Source organism: Melospiza georgiana, chromosome 5 (assembly GCF_028018845.1).
Source record: "Melospiza georgiana isolate bMelGeo1 chromosome 5, bMelGeo1.pri, whole genome shotgun sequence".
NCBI classification, from domain to species: domain Eukaryota; kingdom Metazoa; phylum Chordata; class Aves; order Passeriformes; family Passerellidae; genus Melospiza; species Melospiza georgiana.
Genome location: NC_080434.1, coordinates 8,333,508 through 8,349,148, shown reverse-complemented (window position 1 = coordinate 8,349,148; position 15,641 = coordinate 8,333,508). Strand labels below are relative to the sequence as shown.

The 15,641-nt window shown below is 35.0% G+C and overlaps 1 protein-coding gene across 1 annotated transcript in view; it reads left to right on the top strand.

The window, feature by feature from the left end:
* The window catches only part of GALNTL6 (polypeptide N-acetylgalactosaminyltransferase like 6), a 431,047-nt gene that overhangs the window by 186,353 nt on the left and 229,053 nt on the right, over positions 1-15,641 (top strand). Inside the window, exon 4 of the mRNA XM_058024028.1 lies at positions 6,732-6,898. Coding sequence (XP_057880011.1) covers positions 6,732-6,898 — 167 coding nt within the window. The remainder of the gene's footprint in view (positions 1-6,731; positions 6,899-15,641) is intronic.

Genomic DNA, 15,641 nt, shown 5'->3' with positions numbered 1-15,641 from the left:
AAACCCTACAGAAGAATTTTGTATCTCAAAGGAAAAAAGTTGATATTGTATGTTTTAAAGCAAGTTAAAGAGTGTATCTGTGTGTTGTTTCTATGCATAAGCCTTGAATTCCAAGTACCCAGCTCCAAAACTGTAGGAGCAGCATCCAAATCTGGTGAAAAGTTCTAATTTTTCAACTATGTATATTTAATTTTTTACTGTAGAAATTATTTTCAAATAAATTCAACCTTTTTTTTGTAAAATAATTTGCCTTCCAAAACAGTAATGAGTTACAAAATTGAATCACTTATGATTAGTGCTTAATTGTGTTTCTAATAGAAGGGAGAGAGGAAGGAGATTCTTGGGACAGAGATTGATTTTCAAAGCAGTAAGTACAACTTCACAATGTGGAAACAGCTCGTGCACTGGTAGACCAGGCCTCTGTTTGTAAAAATCTCATCCAGAAGTCTCTGAGGGACTAATGTAATGATGTAGGGATATTCTTTGATAGGAAATACCAGATATTAAGTTCTGAAATGTCGTGAAAAGTCTAAACTGATTGAGGAGAGCAATATTTGAAAGCATAATTCAAAGTTCATAACTTTTGATTCATTACAGTCCTGAAAAGGACATTGTATTTAACTAATCAGCCTATTCATCATTTGATGCCAGTTTTTGGTTGTTTGGGTCCTTTTTTTTTTACACGAGTGTTGGCATTTATAAAATACTTTTTGGCAAAGTCAACATTGCTAGTGTTATTTAATAATTCTGTGTATTTGTGCAGTGGCAATGCATAATGCTCCTTTCACGTCCTCTTCTAAACTCACATTGCTCTGAATGGTAATGTCATAACTTAAGTAAGAAAATAGAGTTGTGAGCTACTTAACTAGCAGGGTGAGGGTTGCTTATCATGGTTATTTTCTTGCTAAGTATCAACCAAGACATTTCAGGCTTAACACAGAAGTTATTCTGAGACTCAAGGCTTTAGTAAATAAGCTTGAAGAAATCTATTATTTATGCCAAGAAGTTTTCAGTTTTTCAGCCTTGGATACTGAACCTATTATTCAGTGTTGTTCCATGATTAAGTGCTAGCATGCTGCACTAAAATATGTTATGTTTAAATGCAATAAAAGAAACATCTTGAGGAAAGCTTCTGTTGTACATTACTAAGGCCTGTCTGTAGTATTTTGTTAAGATTATGCAGAAAAGACTTGTGCTGAGTAGATCCCTTTTCTACTTTCAATCGTCAGGTTCTTCACCCCCTTGAATAGCATTCCTGCCATGAGTCCCAGATATGTACTGCTGCTTCTTCATCCCCTTAGCCCCACCCAACTTGTTGATCCAGGCATTTCAATACTGCCCTCTAGAAATAAATCACCTTGCTTTCAAAAGAGCTTAAAATAATAATATTTTAACCATAAAAATGGTGCCAGCTATTTATTTGTTTGGAAAAGTACAACCAAAAGGTGAGTAGTTGCTTGACTGAACTCTTTCTGAAGGGTTTTGCATTTCTAAATGTCTAGGATGAGTGCATTGTGTAAAAATACAAAAATTTAAATTATGCACTTTCTTTAAATTAAAAAAATTCACCTAGAGACGACATGGGCATCCTCTTCCCAGTTTGCCTGTGTGACAGGACCAGCATGCAGTAGGATTATATTATAGAAGGAAATAATTTTGGTTTAGTAGTTAACTTGCTCTATGGAATAATGCTGAGCTAGGTTTTTTCCTTGTTTTTTGTGGGCAAATGTGTCACTGTGGAGCTCAGCAATAAAATGGATTCCCAGTCTTCAATAAGGAAAGTATTGGTAAGGGATTCCATAAGATGATCAGTATTACAGGTACTAAGCTCTGAAGGCCACTGCCTTTTACAGCTCTTGAGAGAAGAGCTGGCAGGTTACTGCATCTGGTGAGACTGTGTGGTGAAAGGGCAAGAGAGATAACATGCCCATACGTTGCTGGATTCCAGTCTTGGCTGTGAAATGGGCAAGCTGTTTAAATTCACCAGCCTAGTCTGGCAGTCTGTAGAGCTGGGAACAATCCCAAATTCACCCTCTGGAGAAGCCTGGAGGCCTGGGTCTGTTCAGTTAGGATGAGCCACAGGGTGAGCCGGAGATGTTTACTGCTACACTGCACTGGGTGCCGGTGGTGTAGCATGGCACATGCCCAGAGGTACAGGCATAGTTGTGAGCTGAGCTGACTGATCAGGATTTCTTGGAATAATTTGTGGAAGACAGCATCAGACCTTGAGCACTTAGGCCTCCAGGTCTGTAAATGATCACTTACCAGCCTCTAAAGAGGAGGCTGCATTATTCCTGTAGCTGAACAAGGTTAGCTGAGGAAGACAGAGTGTGAGGTTTCTGAGCAATGTGAATGAGTGGTGCCTCAAACACCAAACATTAAAAATATTGCTGGACTGAGCTGTTTGGTTATCTGAAGAAACACAAGTATGGAAGTCAGGATACAAGTGAGAAAAAATGTAGTGAAAGCAGTGGAAGACTAGTCAAATAATGTGTTCTTAGCCTCCTTAAGTATTTATCCTCTTATCAGTATGGGAATGATGAGCATACATATGTAGCCAGGGCTGATTACAGAAAACACTTTCCTGGAAATTATAGTGATCAAAGCCAAAGTGAAAAATCAGTTCCATATCCTCATTTCAGGTAGACTGATTTAGTTTTCTGCCCTCAATCCTAAAATTATAAAATATCATGACAAGTTTTCCTTTTGAAACTTTGTGTGTTTATACTAATATATAGCTCATTCAAACAAGCTATTTTATAATATATATGTAGATTGAAGTAACAGACTCAAATAACCTGTCTTCATCATCATTTGCTATTTAAATCAGTCTTGTTAGTGCAGAGTCCTTATATCTTATTTTAAAAGTTAATCCAGTTTAAAGTGTCACTAAGGCAAAAAACTAGTCTTGATAGAAACAAGCTAAAAATAGCAAATAATAAGCTCCTATTAAAATTATTTTGAAAGACCTAGTCTTTGTATCCATTTTTCAATTCTCCTCTGATTTTTTTTTCTTTTTTAATTCCTTAATCAAAATATGATGTGATACTAAAGCTGTACAGTAATATATTTGCTTTATCAGTTGAGCCATGATTTCATAATTAAGAGGAGAGCTTAATGAGGTTGATTGACATCAGGTATATTGCAATCTTTTCTACACTGAGTTATGTCTTGGAGCAAACCCTTACTTCACTGAAGCTGGCTGAACTGCCTATCTGTCCATCTTATATCTACTAACCTTTTTTGAGTATTGATTTTAGGATTTATTTCCAGGCCTTTATAGATTTTCTAGTATTTCAAGCCTCAGTGAAAGTCACTGTGCTCTTTGGACACTTTATTCTGCCATTCAAACTACCTGAATGATACTTACTGTCCACATAAAGTCTGCATTCACCTGGTGTGCAAGTAATTTGCAATGTCTTTATGTGGAAGATGACAATTGGAGTTCATGTGTGCCATAAGTACTATAATTTGCTAAACTGATACAAGTTTGACTGAGTTTTCCACCAAAATTTTTAGGCTCTGGAAAGAATATTATTTTACTCAGTAGTATTTTAAATATTTCTGTAGGTAGTCAGTTCAGTTTCATTTTACCATAATTTAGACAGTTTTACCTAATGTGTATGAGGTTATGATAGTCTTTTATACATAGCATTTTTCCTTTCTACAGCAAACCTTGCTTTATTTTTTATTTTAGTGAATTTTGGTAAGATTGCATTCTTCAGGAAATATGTAAGAATCTTGAATTGCAATGTCTCATTTCTTTGGAGACTCAAGAATTTCCCTTTTAAAACAAGAAGCAATGTCTGTAGCTTCTAAGTAGTCTTTTTTGTAGCCAGGGTGTTTGGCATCACTTCTAAAACTCAGGATATGAAGAGCATACTTGTGGGCTTGGAACAAATGGTGCATGCATTATAAGCGTTTATCCTCATGAAAATACATAGATTTATTCTCATGGCACATCCAGTGTCTCGGCTGTGGAGGTCTAACTGCATCTCTGTGGCAGTTCCTGGGCCTTTTCTGAACATGACAGCTGTTCATCAGCTCTGTCCTGCAGCCCATCAGAGCACAGAGCTAGCTGCCCTCTGCTATGGACAGTGTTCAATAGAACTTCCAATAAAATGGATTTCATGTAAGGCTTTTTAAGACAGTGATCGTCTGTTGCTGTTCGAGTCTCATGACAAGAGAGCAAGGGGCTAAAAATGAGCACAATTCCACTTGATGAGGAAAGGCAAGTAAAGCACTGCTATGAAACCTAGCAGAAAATGATTAGGTTTAAGGTTTAATTTCTATGAATTTGAAATCTAGCCATTTTTTTTTATAAAAGCATAAAAGGATGTTTTGGTGGTTTGTGGCTTTTGCTAGAAATCAATTCACATATACCTTTACAATGGCAATCAAAAGTCAATGTAAATGAGGATTAAAGGTCAAAGTTGAATGATGGAGAAATGTTAAGAAAGTGTTAGATGCTTTCCTCTTCTAAGTGTGGCTCTGTTTTAGATCAGTCTGTTCAGCAGGAAGAATAGAATAGTTGTAGACTAAATGCATCAGTGTTGCTTCTCCTTCTCAACACTTTAACATAATGCTATTACTCTGACACTGTCAATGTGAATATCCAAATTTAATGACCTACCCCATCCTTACACGCATAAGGTTACAATATTAACCATGCAAATTTCAGTACAACTGCTTTCAAAAGGTATCTTGTACTGGAGGGGTGACTTTTTAAAATATAAGTGGGATTCTGATGTGTTTGGGTGTTTTGGGTATTTTTTTTTTTTCTCTTACTCTTTAGAAGTTGTTAGTCTTACATATGTGAGGTTCTTTTGCTTGATTTGGGTTTTTTTTTTGGCTTGGCTTGGGGTTTTATGGAGGTGAAAACTTACTAGTTTGAAATCATATTTACTAGGGGTCAAAAATGCTGAAGGAAAAACTTTTGCTTTTAAAAACAGCGTGAGAGTTCCATGTATGTCTGTTAGTTGCATTTGCTCTAGTCCAAGAAGCGTCACTGATGACAGACAGCCGGCAACAATAAGTGTTGGTTTTGGTAGGTGGCTTTCTTAATTTGCTATCTGAAACAACAATGTATTAGTTATGGACTTCATTTGTTCTACTTCTTCCTACAGATAAGAATAAAAAATTCTCCTAAATTCTTTTGGTGCAGTGGATTTTCTTTTTTTCACAAAACATTTAAATATACATACTTAGACTTTTCTGTCACTAGATAATGAGCACTGCTTTCTCCAGAACTTCACATTATTGCAAAGCATCTGTTCATTTTCCAATGTGCATGTATGTTTTACCAGCAAGCTACTTACTAAAATGTTTCCACAGTGGTTATTTCAGAAAAGGGCTTGTCATTAAATTAATTTGCACTGTGTTTTAGGAAGAAAAGTCTGAACTACAAATTTAAATCTTTTTCTTTTTTTTTTTTAGTGAAGTATCTAAAACCTAGTTAGTTTATTTATAGCTACATAACAGTTAACATTTTGCAAATACAACTATATTAGCTGTGAGTTTTTATTATTTCTTTGTAACATTTCATCAGTATGGTAGCTGTATAGTGTATTGGTAAATACTGATTTCTAAATGACACTTATAAAGAGGAAATGCAAACTAAGCTGCAAATATATGTAAATTAAAACTATTCTGTAGCAGTTTTTGATATGCATAGTTACACTTCCTAACAAGGAGCAAAGATATCTATACTTTTTTTTTTAACCGTAGAATTTGCAGGGCTAAACTTTTAATTTTGTTTGTTTATTGCAAAGCTGACAGGTTTCTGCTCTAGGGATACCTTTATCAGGATGTGACTTTCTTTTGAGGAATGAGAAATCGTTCACTTACTTTGTCCCCAGAGGTGAAAATGCCAGGCTTTGTTAACAACAGAGGAATGTGTTCCTTTTTTCTTTTTTTTCAACAAAACATGAAAGATGCAATCCTATCAGATGCAGTAATCTAAACATTTGTCATAAAATATTTTTGGATATTAGGAGACACTGATTTGCATGGGCATTATTTACTTTTGAGTGTTAAGTTTTTTTCTTTCTGAAATGTGTAAACAACTCAATATTGAAAACGGTGAGGTTAAACATGGACATTCCATAGCTGCTGTGCAATTAAGATGCTGAGTGTATGGTGCTTTCCTTTCAAGATGAAAGCTTGTTTACATTTCCTTGTTTATAAGTCCACACTTGCAGAATTGTGTGTTGCTTTATCTCTATACTTAATAGGAACAATCATTTTGGATCTGTAGATGCAAAGTTGGAGTTGTATGTGTGGATGTTGTTTTTTGTATTGTAAGCTCATATCACCCAGGATAACACTGAATTGTTTTCTAGAATTTATCTCTTTGTAGACCAATCACTTCAGAGTAGCTTCATATTATGTTCTGGAATTCTTTTTGATAAGAGGATTTGGGTTTTGGAAATGATATCATAGAAGATGTGTCATCTGCCATACTATAGGAAAAAGTTTTCAGTGAAAGAAAATCATTCCAGACAGATTTTTTTTTCACTCATTCCACTTAAATTCTGTAATTGTTCCAATTTATTTAGTGTTATAAGCAATGTGTTTTAAACATTCCAGCTATTTTCACATGAAATTATTTCTCGATTGCATTGTTGGATTTTATGCCAGAAACCATGTGTGTTGGATGGCCCAAATGGATGACAAGATATGCCAACTCAGATTTTCAGTACGCTTACACAATTATTTCCCTGCCTCTGCAGCTGTAAGCACAAGGTGTACTTGGAGGCACTCCCCAACACGAGCATCATCATCCCGTTTCACAACGAGGGCTGGACGTCGCTGCTGCGCACCATCCACAGCATCATCAACCGCACCCCAGACAGCCTGATCGCAGAGATCATCCTGGTGGATGACTTCAGTGACAGAGGTAAGGCCCGGCTGGTGTTGTTCTAACTTGAAGTTTATACTGCAGTGTGGTCCAGAGAGAAGCTAAAGGGATGCAAAAACAGCCTTGAGGTACCCTTTGTTTGTTAGCAGGAATAAGCATTTATAAGACGCTTTTGTTCTACTTGGCATGAGTACTGAAATTCATGTCAAAGGGAGGAGAGACTGTCAACCGTTAACTCGGCTTTATTAATGTTGTATTTTGAATGTTATTACTGAAATATTGCAAATTTTAGTATTTCCTCATATTTTCCCTATACTTCTCTTTTACTCTGAAAATACATCAACTTTGACCGTTTTGGATGCAGCTCATTAGCTTTTGATCCTGGAATTTTATTGAGGTAGGCAGATTCACATCTAGTAGAAAATAGCCATACAGAAAAATGAGGCTCTTTTGAATGAAATGTGAAAAAATGCTTTGGAATAGTTGATCAAAATTTACATCATTTATACAGAGTAAAATTAAGAAAACATCAATCACTTAATGTCTTACACTACCATTACTTCTTGAATGCAGCGGAAAAAATTACCACATCAAGTTCCTTAAATGAATTTTAATGGTTCTTTAGGTAAAATTCCTCCCTGATAAGGATATAGAACTGGGAAATAGTTTTGGTTTTTTTTCTAGATTTCAGTTCATCCCTTAGAAGTTTAAGCATGAAGACCTTTGACTTTGGTGTTTTGCGGGCTAGGTTTTCTGTTTCTGTTGAAGCATCCATTGCTGGTATGTATGTTGGCTTTGTTCTGAGTAGGCTGATAGCAAAAGAGAGAATTGTAACCTTAGCTAATGTTTTACTTAAAGCCTTTGTCTCAGCTAGGAACTTAGAGAAGCAGATTTCTGACCTACTGTTTTAAGAAGCCCCCGGGTGAGTGAGAGAAATATTAGCAGAGCGCTGCAGTAGCAGAACCATTTTTGTAAGATTTTTTTTTAACTTGACATTTCAGGGTTTAGAAAGATAAATGCTACACACATCTATCTTGCCCTCTCATATCTGCTGGTTTACTTGCAATATGTCCTTTGATGAACTGCCTCTCGATCTGTAATGCAATTTAAGTAAAATTGTAAAGTGAGTACAGTCCTGACTATTCTCTGTTTATGAAATCTAGACCACAGATGAAAGTTTTGGAAATCAGACTGATAAAACAGCACACCCGGGCTGTTTCTGCAGGCTAACGATTTCCTAGCAGTTAACAGCTCAAAGGGAAGTCTGTAAGTTGGTTTTATGAAGTATCTGACAAGTAAAAAAGCTGGTTTCTTTCCCCCACCCTTTAAGTGAGTAAAAATGTTATTAATGTATGCTATTCTTGTTCCATGACTTCATATTATAAGGGGAGAGTTTTCTGTTAGCAGTCTAAACATCATGTGTAAATAGTCAAAAGTGAAAATGAGGTATTTCAATGACAATGGTATTTTTAAAATAGTGATTAAATGGCAAACACTTTTCTTTAAAGTTTTCTATTAATCCTGCTGTTCCTTTTTACAAACATCTGGGAAGTTATGAAAAGTCAGTTCCTATTAGAAGCAGTAAATGAGAAAAGAAGAAATATGAAAGCTGTGTAAAAGATTTTTTTTTTTAAAGGCTCCAGCATTTTTCCTCCTTTTTAACTAATGCCAATATAAATACTGAAATGTACTGAATAAAACTTTTAATAACAAATGATGAAAATGTTTTACTGAACAGATAGATACCAGGAGTTTGCTGGTTCTTCCGCAGAATAACTTACATGCCTTGATTTTATTCATAGGCACTCCTTTGGCTTTTATGATCAGAACCTAAATCTTTAGATAGTTCATGCATAATATTCCACATAAATTATGACATTTAGGTGTTATAAAAATAAAATGACAGCTGCATATCTTTAAATATATATATAATATATATAATATAATGCAGATTAAAGGCTTGGTATTATGAGGGAGGTAAGGAAATGTTATGAAACACGAAAGTGCAATATTTGGTTATGTACAGATTTAATATAAAAAAACTACCTGAATATTAGAAGTTACCTATGACAGGAGGAAATGGGGATTTAAATATAGGTACAGAGTTGCAAGATCTCTTTATTCATGTAATTTATAAGAGAGTGTTTGTATTTAAAATGGTGAACCAACAGGTGGGAGGAAAATGTCTGGTTTAGTGGAACTCCATTTCAGCAAAAATAACAGCCTTGATTTATATTGTAAATGCAAATGGCAGAATGTTGGCGTACTGGTGAGATGAAAGGGGACTGAATCTGAAGTTTGTAGGTGCTCTAATAAATGTAAAAGAAATACATTGTCACTTAACAAGCACTATGAAAGAGAGGAAAATAATAGTCTTCTACTTAGCTTGCCTTAGAAAGCTATGGATACGGTAAGAGTACATTTTAATCATGTGCATAATTTTATATACTAAAGTGTGCAAAGTGTTTCTGATTTTGTGATGGATTTGGGGCTGCAGATCCAGTACCTGATTCACATAAGCCTTGTATTTCAAACTCAAAGTTAAAGACCTATCAGTTTCAGTGTAACCTACCACAGAAAATCAGCCTTTATATTTGAAGTAGCAGCACACCTCTGTGTCGTTATCTGCAGTGGCTTTGTGTGCAGCTCTAGTTTTGTGATTCTGGTTTCTGGGAAAATGAGCCTTGTTCAAAGCAGCTTTTTTTTCTGGTAAGATTTTGTAGTTTGTGAGAAGGTTGTTTGAAATGGAAGGTGGGGAGGATTGATGTTAAAGATTGGGTGTTTCTTGTTGACATAGTTTGCTCTGAAGTCAGTCTGTCGAGAGACAGATATCTGAAAAGGGGCAAGAAGCAGAATATGGGCAACAGTTTTAAAGGAAAGGGCAAAATGAAAAAGAAAGCAAGTTTTCATTGGTTCAGTTATGGAACATCTTGCATTTACAGAGGAATACTAAAAATTTTGATTAATGTTTTCAAACTTTGGGGAAACATAGATTTGCATAATTCATTAGTTTAACAGTTCATGTTGGTTGCCAACATATGATAGATTTGTACATCAACTTTTATTTCTTTTTATGTTGTAATTACTTTATTATCATAGACTTCTAAGCTGTTGCTAACACAGTATATGCCCATGAATGTAAAGCTGACTTAGAAAGGATTTTGACTTTACCTTGTAGTTCTTGAACAAGTACAGGACCTATTATAAGAAAAAATAAACAATGCCACAGCCAACAATAAATTTTTTAGCAGTAACAGTTATTTGGCAGTAAATAAGTATTTTAGTTTGAAAAAAAAAAGCAACTCAACTCAGATCTGCCAAGGGAAAAAAAGGAATTTGAAAACTTAAAACTTAGTAGCCTACAGCTTCTTCCTCAACTAGTTCCTGTGAATGGCAATGAACTGGTTTTTTGGTTAGAAAATGACAAACTAAGAAATTTTCCTTCATGTTGATGAGCCAGTCCCTTCTCATATTGCTGTCTATTATGTTCTCCTGTATCTATGCCTTTGCTTAGGTCTGTTTTCTGCATCATTCATTTGAGAGTATCATCTTGTCTCCTATCAGGTACCATATGGTTTGTGTCAGACCTCTGAATAGGCCAGTTCAATAACATGGAAATCAGTGTGCAAAAGCAACTTGTGTTTATTTTGTCACAGCTGTAGTTGGTCAGTGAACTTCAGTGCCAGTAATGTGGTTTTTTGCTGTGAACGTGCAAGATGAGCTGATGTGTGACTGGGGTTTTTTAAACTGTAGTTCTGTAAACTGCATTGGTCATGTTATACAGTAATGATAGAGTAAGGGAAGGGAGTTTGTGCTAAAAGCAAAGCAACTCTATCAGACTATCAGATTGCACCACTTACCACTGAAGGAACACATGATATTGCATGAGGTGGAAATTCCCTGTATTTTGTTTGTAGATAGTTTATAACACGTCATTGAAATTCAAATGTGTGGATGCTTGGCTTCAGATTATGGCTAAATGTAACTTTCTGACAAAAGGAAAGGGAAAGTTTTATATTGTATGAATGACTGTCTTGTCATAGGAAAGCTTTGCTAAAGACAGAAAGTGTCTGTGTGCTGAAAGCTCATGTCTCCAAAAATTGCAGTGTTAGGCATAGCTCGTGTAAGACATTGTTTGTGAGAAGGTAAGGGTGACTCTACATATAAATCTGTTAGGTTTGTAGGCAAATAGTTATACCTGAGGCACAAAGCCTTCCCAGCTGGGAAGCCTGTTGCTACAATTAATTATAAAAAGGTAAAGAGAGATGTTTTCTTCTTAGTGAAGAATTTGTAGTGGCTTTCTACTTGCTTAATGCAGCATCCTGGAAGCCAGGGTGATCCCAGCAACTTGAGCTGCCCTGTTCATTTCACTGATAGCATAAGCAAAACCTTCCTGGAGCAGAGTTTAATACAGCAAGGTTTTCAAGTAATGTTGATCTTAATATTAACATATTGCTGCATCATGTATACTACATCAGAAAAAAAAAAATCTTAGCTTATAAGCCTAAGTGAAGGTCAGCCTCATATTTTAAAGTGATTTAAAAAAAGGAAAAGGCCAAATAGAAAATGAAACAAATTCCATTTCAAGATGTCTGTATTGACTAGAGATCTAACTAAATGCAGGATTTACATTTTTATACTTGTGATACTGAGCTATAAAATGCCTCTTTCATTACCTCTGCAATGCACTCAGTTAGTTGAATTTCATGGAACTTGGACTTGCTTCTGGTCAAAATACTATCACTGTAAAAAGTACAACTTAAAACCTGTACGTGCATAGGTTGCAGTAAACTGGCATGAATCTGTAATACCAAGTTTTCTGTTCTTCACTCTACATTCTCAGTTTTGATAATTTAACATTATAAATTCTGTTGTGCATTTTTGCTTCTGAAATTACAGAGTACAAGATTTTACCTTCAGCTCCTTGATGTACCTTGCAGTAGCAGTTTCATTACTGAAGGCATTTTGACTTGACAGAATGGCTTTACCAGTGGTAAAAGAAAGAGTTGGCCTGAGGTTGGTGAGATTTCAGCTCAGAAGAATAATGGTCATTTTGAAGGCAACTGCAGCTCATCCCAAAATGCATTTTATTTGCTGGAGTAAAAGTATTGTCATGTTATGAGATAGTCACAGGTGGGAAGAATTTCAAATAACTGAAGTTTTACAGTTTATCTGGACAGAATTGAGAATGTGTCTGCATTGAGATAAATTTAGGATTATCTCCCACATCCCAATGCTGCCTGCACTCAGGGAACTCAAATACAACTTGGCTGTAAAAATGAAAACTCCAGTGATGAAAATATTAATGTGAAAACAAATTCTTACTTTTCACATAGTTGATCAAATCGGTTATAAAAGATAGATAATTTCACCTTTGAGTACGTGTGGAGTCAGAATACAAAGCTTTTGCTTCCACAAAATTGGTCAGTCTATCTTCAGTTGCCCACCCTATGAAATGCCTGCTGGGTGTGTATCATGCCTCCACACTGCATCCCTTTTGTTTGTGAGCATGTGAGGAATTTTTGACGTGGGAGCTAATGAGCAGCCTGCACTTAGCAAGATGGTGTTCTCTGGGTGTCAGAGTCCAAAAACTGTGATGCCAGGCTTGTTTCAAGCGGGGTTCTTGAGATACCTGAAATAAATCTGGATTTAAAACACTAGTTACTCTGAATAATTTTGAAATACTAGAAACACATTTATTCATGTGGCAAATTTTTCTACTATGCATCTCAGCTTTGGTTTACATTTCCTTAGGGTTAAATTGAATTGTGGCTGAAATGACATTATTTTAATATTCCTCATGTGGAATGCTCAAGTTTGATCTTGTAAACAGGAAGGAAAATTTCTAACTCTACATAAACATAGGTATCTACATTGGCTTTTCTCTGAAACATGAGCTGTTTACTTTCCACTTGAAAAAGCATTATTACATTGCAGTAATAGACTAAACAACTTGACAAGAGACTTGAACAATTAGCTCACAATTATCTTCTTCAGCTTCAGTTAATGAACTATGGAAAAGATGCACATTAGTTTCGGAAAAATTTGAGAAGATGTTGTTCTTACATTTCCTTACATTTCTTCTTTTCTAAGTTTCTTCTTGACTTCTTATTTCTCTTTATAAGCTTTAAGAATTTTTTTTGTCTTATTTGCAATAGGCAATTCTTAACCAGTATTCCAAATGTATTACTTCCACAACTTCACTGAGTAGTGTAATGGAGATGTTAACTAATTTTTGCATCTTCAAATTATATATCCCCTGAATAATCACTGTTAAAACCTGCAGAAAGGCAATGTAGGATGGAAGCTGAAGTCTGTTGCTTTGGACTTTTTCAAACATTCTATGTGATCAAATTCAAACTGATAAGCTTTCTTTTCTTGGTGGTGCTTTGTTATTAGGAATCAGGAGAATAGGCCTGAGATCTTATGAAGTATTGTTTTTCATAAGCTAATCAACTAGATTTTTCTGTAGTATCAAGAGAAAGGATTCTTGCCAAATACTAGTAGTCTGTTATTTTGAAAATTCCCTTTAATTTAAAATTGAAATTTATTCATGATCCTTTTCATGCATGACTGTTGCTTCAATGTTATCTTTAAATAACTCATTATCTTCTCATTGTACACAGAAAGAGATTGCAACTTTCAGTTTTCAAAGTTCATTGAAGTTTAATAAAGTGTGACAAACTTTCGAATTGCCATCTTAGTAGTCTTTCCAAAAATGGTAGTTTATTACAGTCAAGGTTGTCTTAATTGCAACATTTAAGTTCATCTAAGTAGATTTCAAAAATATATTTCACCTTTCCTGAATGTAGACTTTCAAGTAAGCTTGTAATGATCAAGCAAAATAGCATCCTTGAAGAACAGGCAATAGTATTATCCTTAGCTACTACATTTTATGGATCTTAAAGAAAATAATTCCAGAAAACCTTGTGCTTCATTTTCCTGTTTTATAAATGTATTTTGATTTGTCATTTTTTCCTGTTTGCATATCATGGGTGAGCCTGAAACCTGCTAATATTCAAAAGATATTATCAGTAACATAAGAGACCTTGTTTTCCTGTTCATTCACTGGTACTGAGCTTCACATAAGGTAAGAGGGGAAAAAGAGTGTGGATGGTATAAGGAAAGCTATGAAATTATCAAAGCAGGGAATTAGGATTGTCACTCATGAAAGGTTTTAAACCCAGAATTCTGATATTAAAACATTGTGTTTTAGTAAAAGATCTATAAAAGTCCTTGCAGTCAGATATGGGGTATAAATAGTTTCTAATAATTTCCCTGGGAGATTAGTGGGAGAATATTGATTTGATTGCTAACTAAATCAATATTTAGTTGTGGTTTTTCCCCAGACTACATGCCTTTGTCTTTTCTAGACTTATTCTTACATGTAGGATTGCTACCAAGCATTTAGTTTACAAATCCTAACACATTCTAAGGAAAGAAGAACAATCCTGTAATGAGGTTAGGAGATGAAAGTCTTTAAAGCTTTATAGATGAAAAAGAAAGGTTTGTCCTGCCCTATATTTTTTGTAACCCTGACAAAATTAAAACACATTTAAAGAGTTCTATTCTGACCTTGCTTTGCTGATGGAGTCAGTTAAGAATTTCCATTCAAGTTCTGGTATACTCTATTTCTATGAAAGTAAATTAATAAACAACAATAAGAGAAAAGCTTACAGAATGCTTTCTTAGAGTATTGAGAGCTGAAATTCATTTATATTAATTTCATCTTGATGCTTTTCTTTTGAGATAACCCAGTACATAATTTGACAGTATTTGTTTCTGATGATTCTTTCCTGGATAATGGCAAGAAGTTCTCCCATCATTTTTATTTATTTAATTTATTTATTCTGAATAAATGGATGCCCTGTTGCCAGAAGCATCTATTTGTTTAGTATTGTATATGTTTATGCAGATTTTTATTTTGTGCAGTCAAAAATCAAAAGTGTACTTAATGCAATATCTTGTTCATTGCTCTGTGCATCTTCGGTGTCTCACAGGAAGCATTTGTGGCATATGGAATTGTCTAGTTACAAATCTTCTTGTACAGAAATGCAATCATAATTTTGATTAACTTGAAAAAGAATGTTGTTGCTCTCAGAAATCGCTATCCAGACGTTCAGTCAGCTTTGGGGGCTTTTCTGTGTGTGCTGATTTCCCAAATTGTGCTCATGCATCTTTCAGACAGATGGGCAATTTTATGAAGCTTATAAATGGCTGAAAGCTTTAATGGTTCTGTCATGTGCAGTTTGTTTTTTAAATGGTACTGATTTGTGAAAAAAGCACTAATAACTTGTATTGAGCAATTATAACGGATTTATTTTAATAGGACTGGGTCAAACTGTGTTTTCTAAATTAGAATAAGTTCCACGTGCAGTGGGAAATTTCAGTGAAGAAGAATGAAGCAAAAGCATGATTTGCTACATGTAAAGAGATTTTAGCATTCTCCTCTGCCTTCTCAAGTTACAGATATAAATTCAATTGACTCAGTTTTGGTGATTTTTTTTCCCCTTTTTTTCCAGTTGCATTATGAGAGCAGGTGCACACATGGCTTGGTTTGGTGGCTTTGCAGGGCTGCTGCATAATTGAGACACCCAGCACACAGAGTCAAACAAATATGCTGATTTCATTTATGATCAGTGACTTACCAACCTTTGTTCACCTGCTGTAGGAACCCTCATATCTGCCCTCCTCACAAATTCAAGAAAATATTTTTTAGGATAAATGGCAAAGTGTTTGTTGTGAGCAGAATGCACTACACAATATGGAAAATCCTAACTAT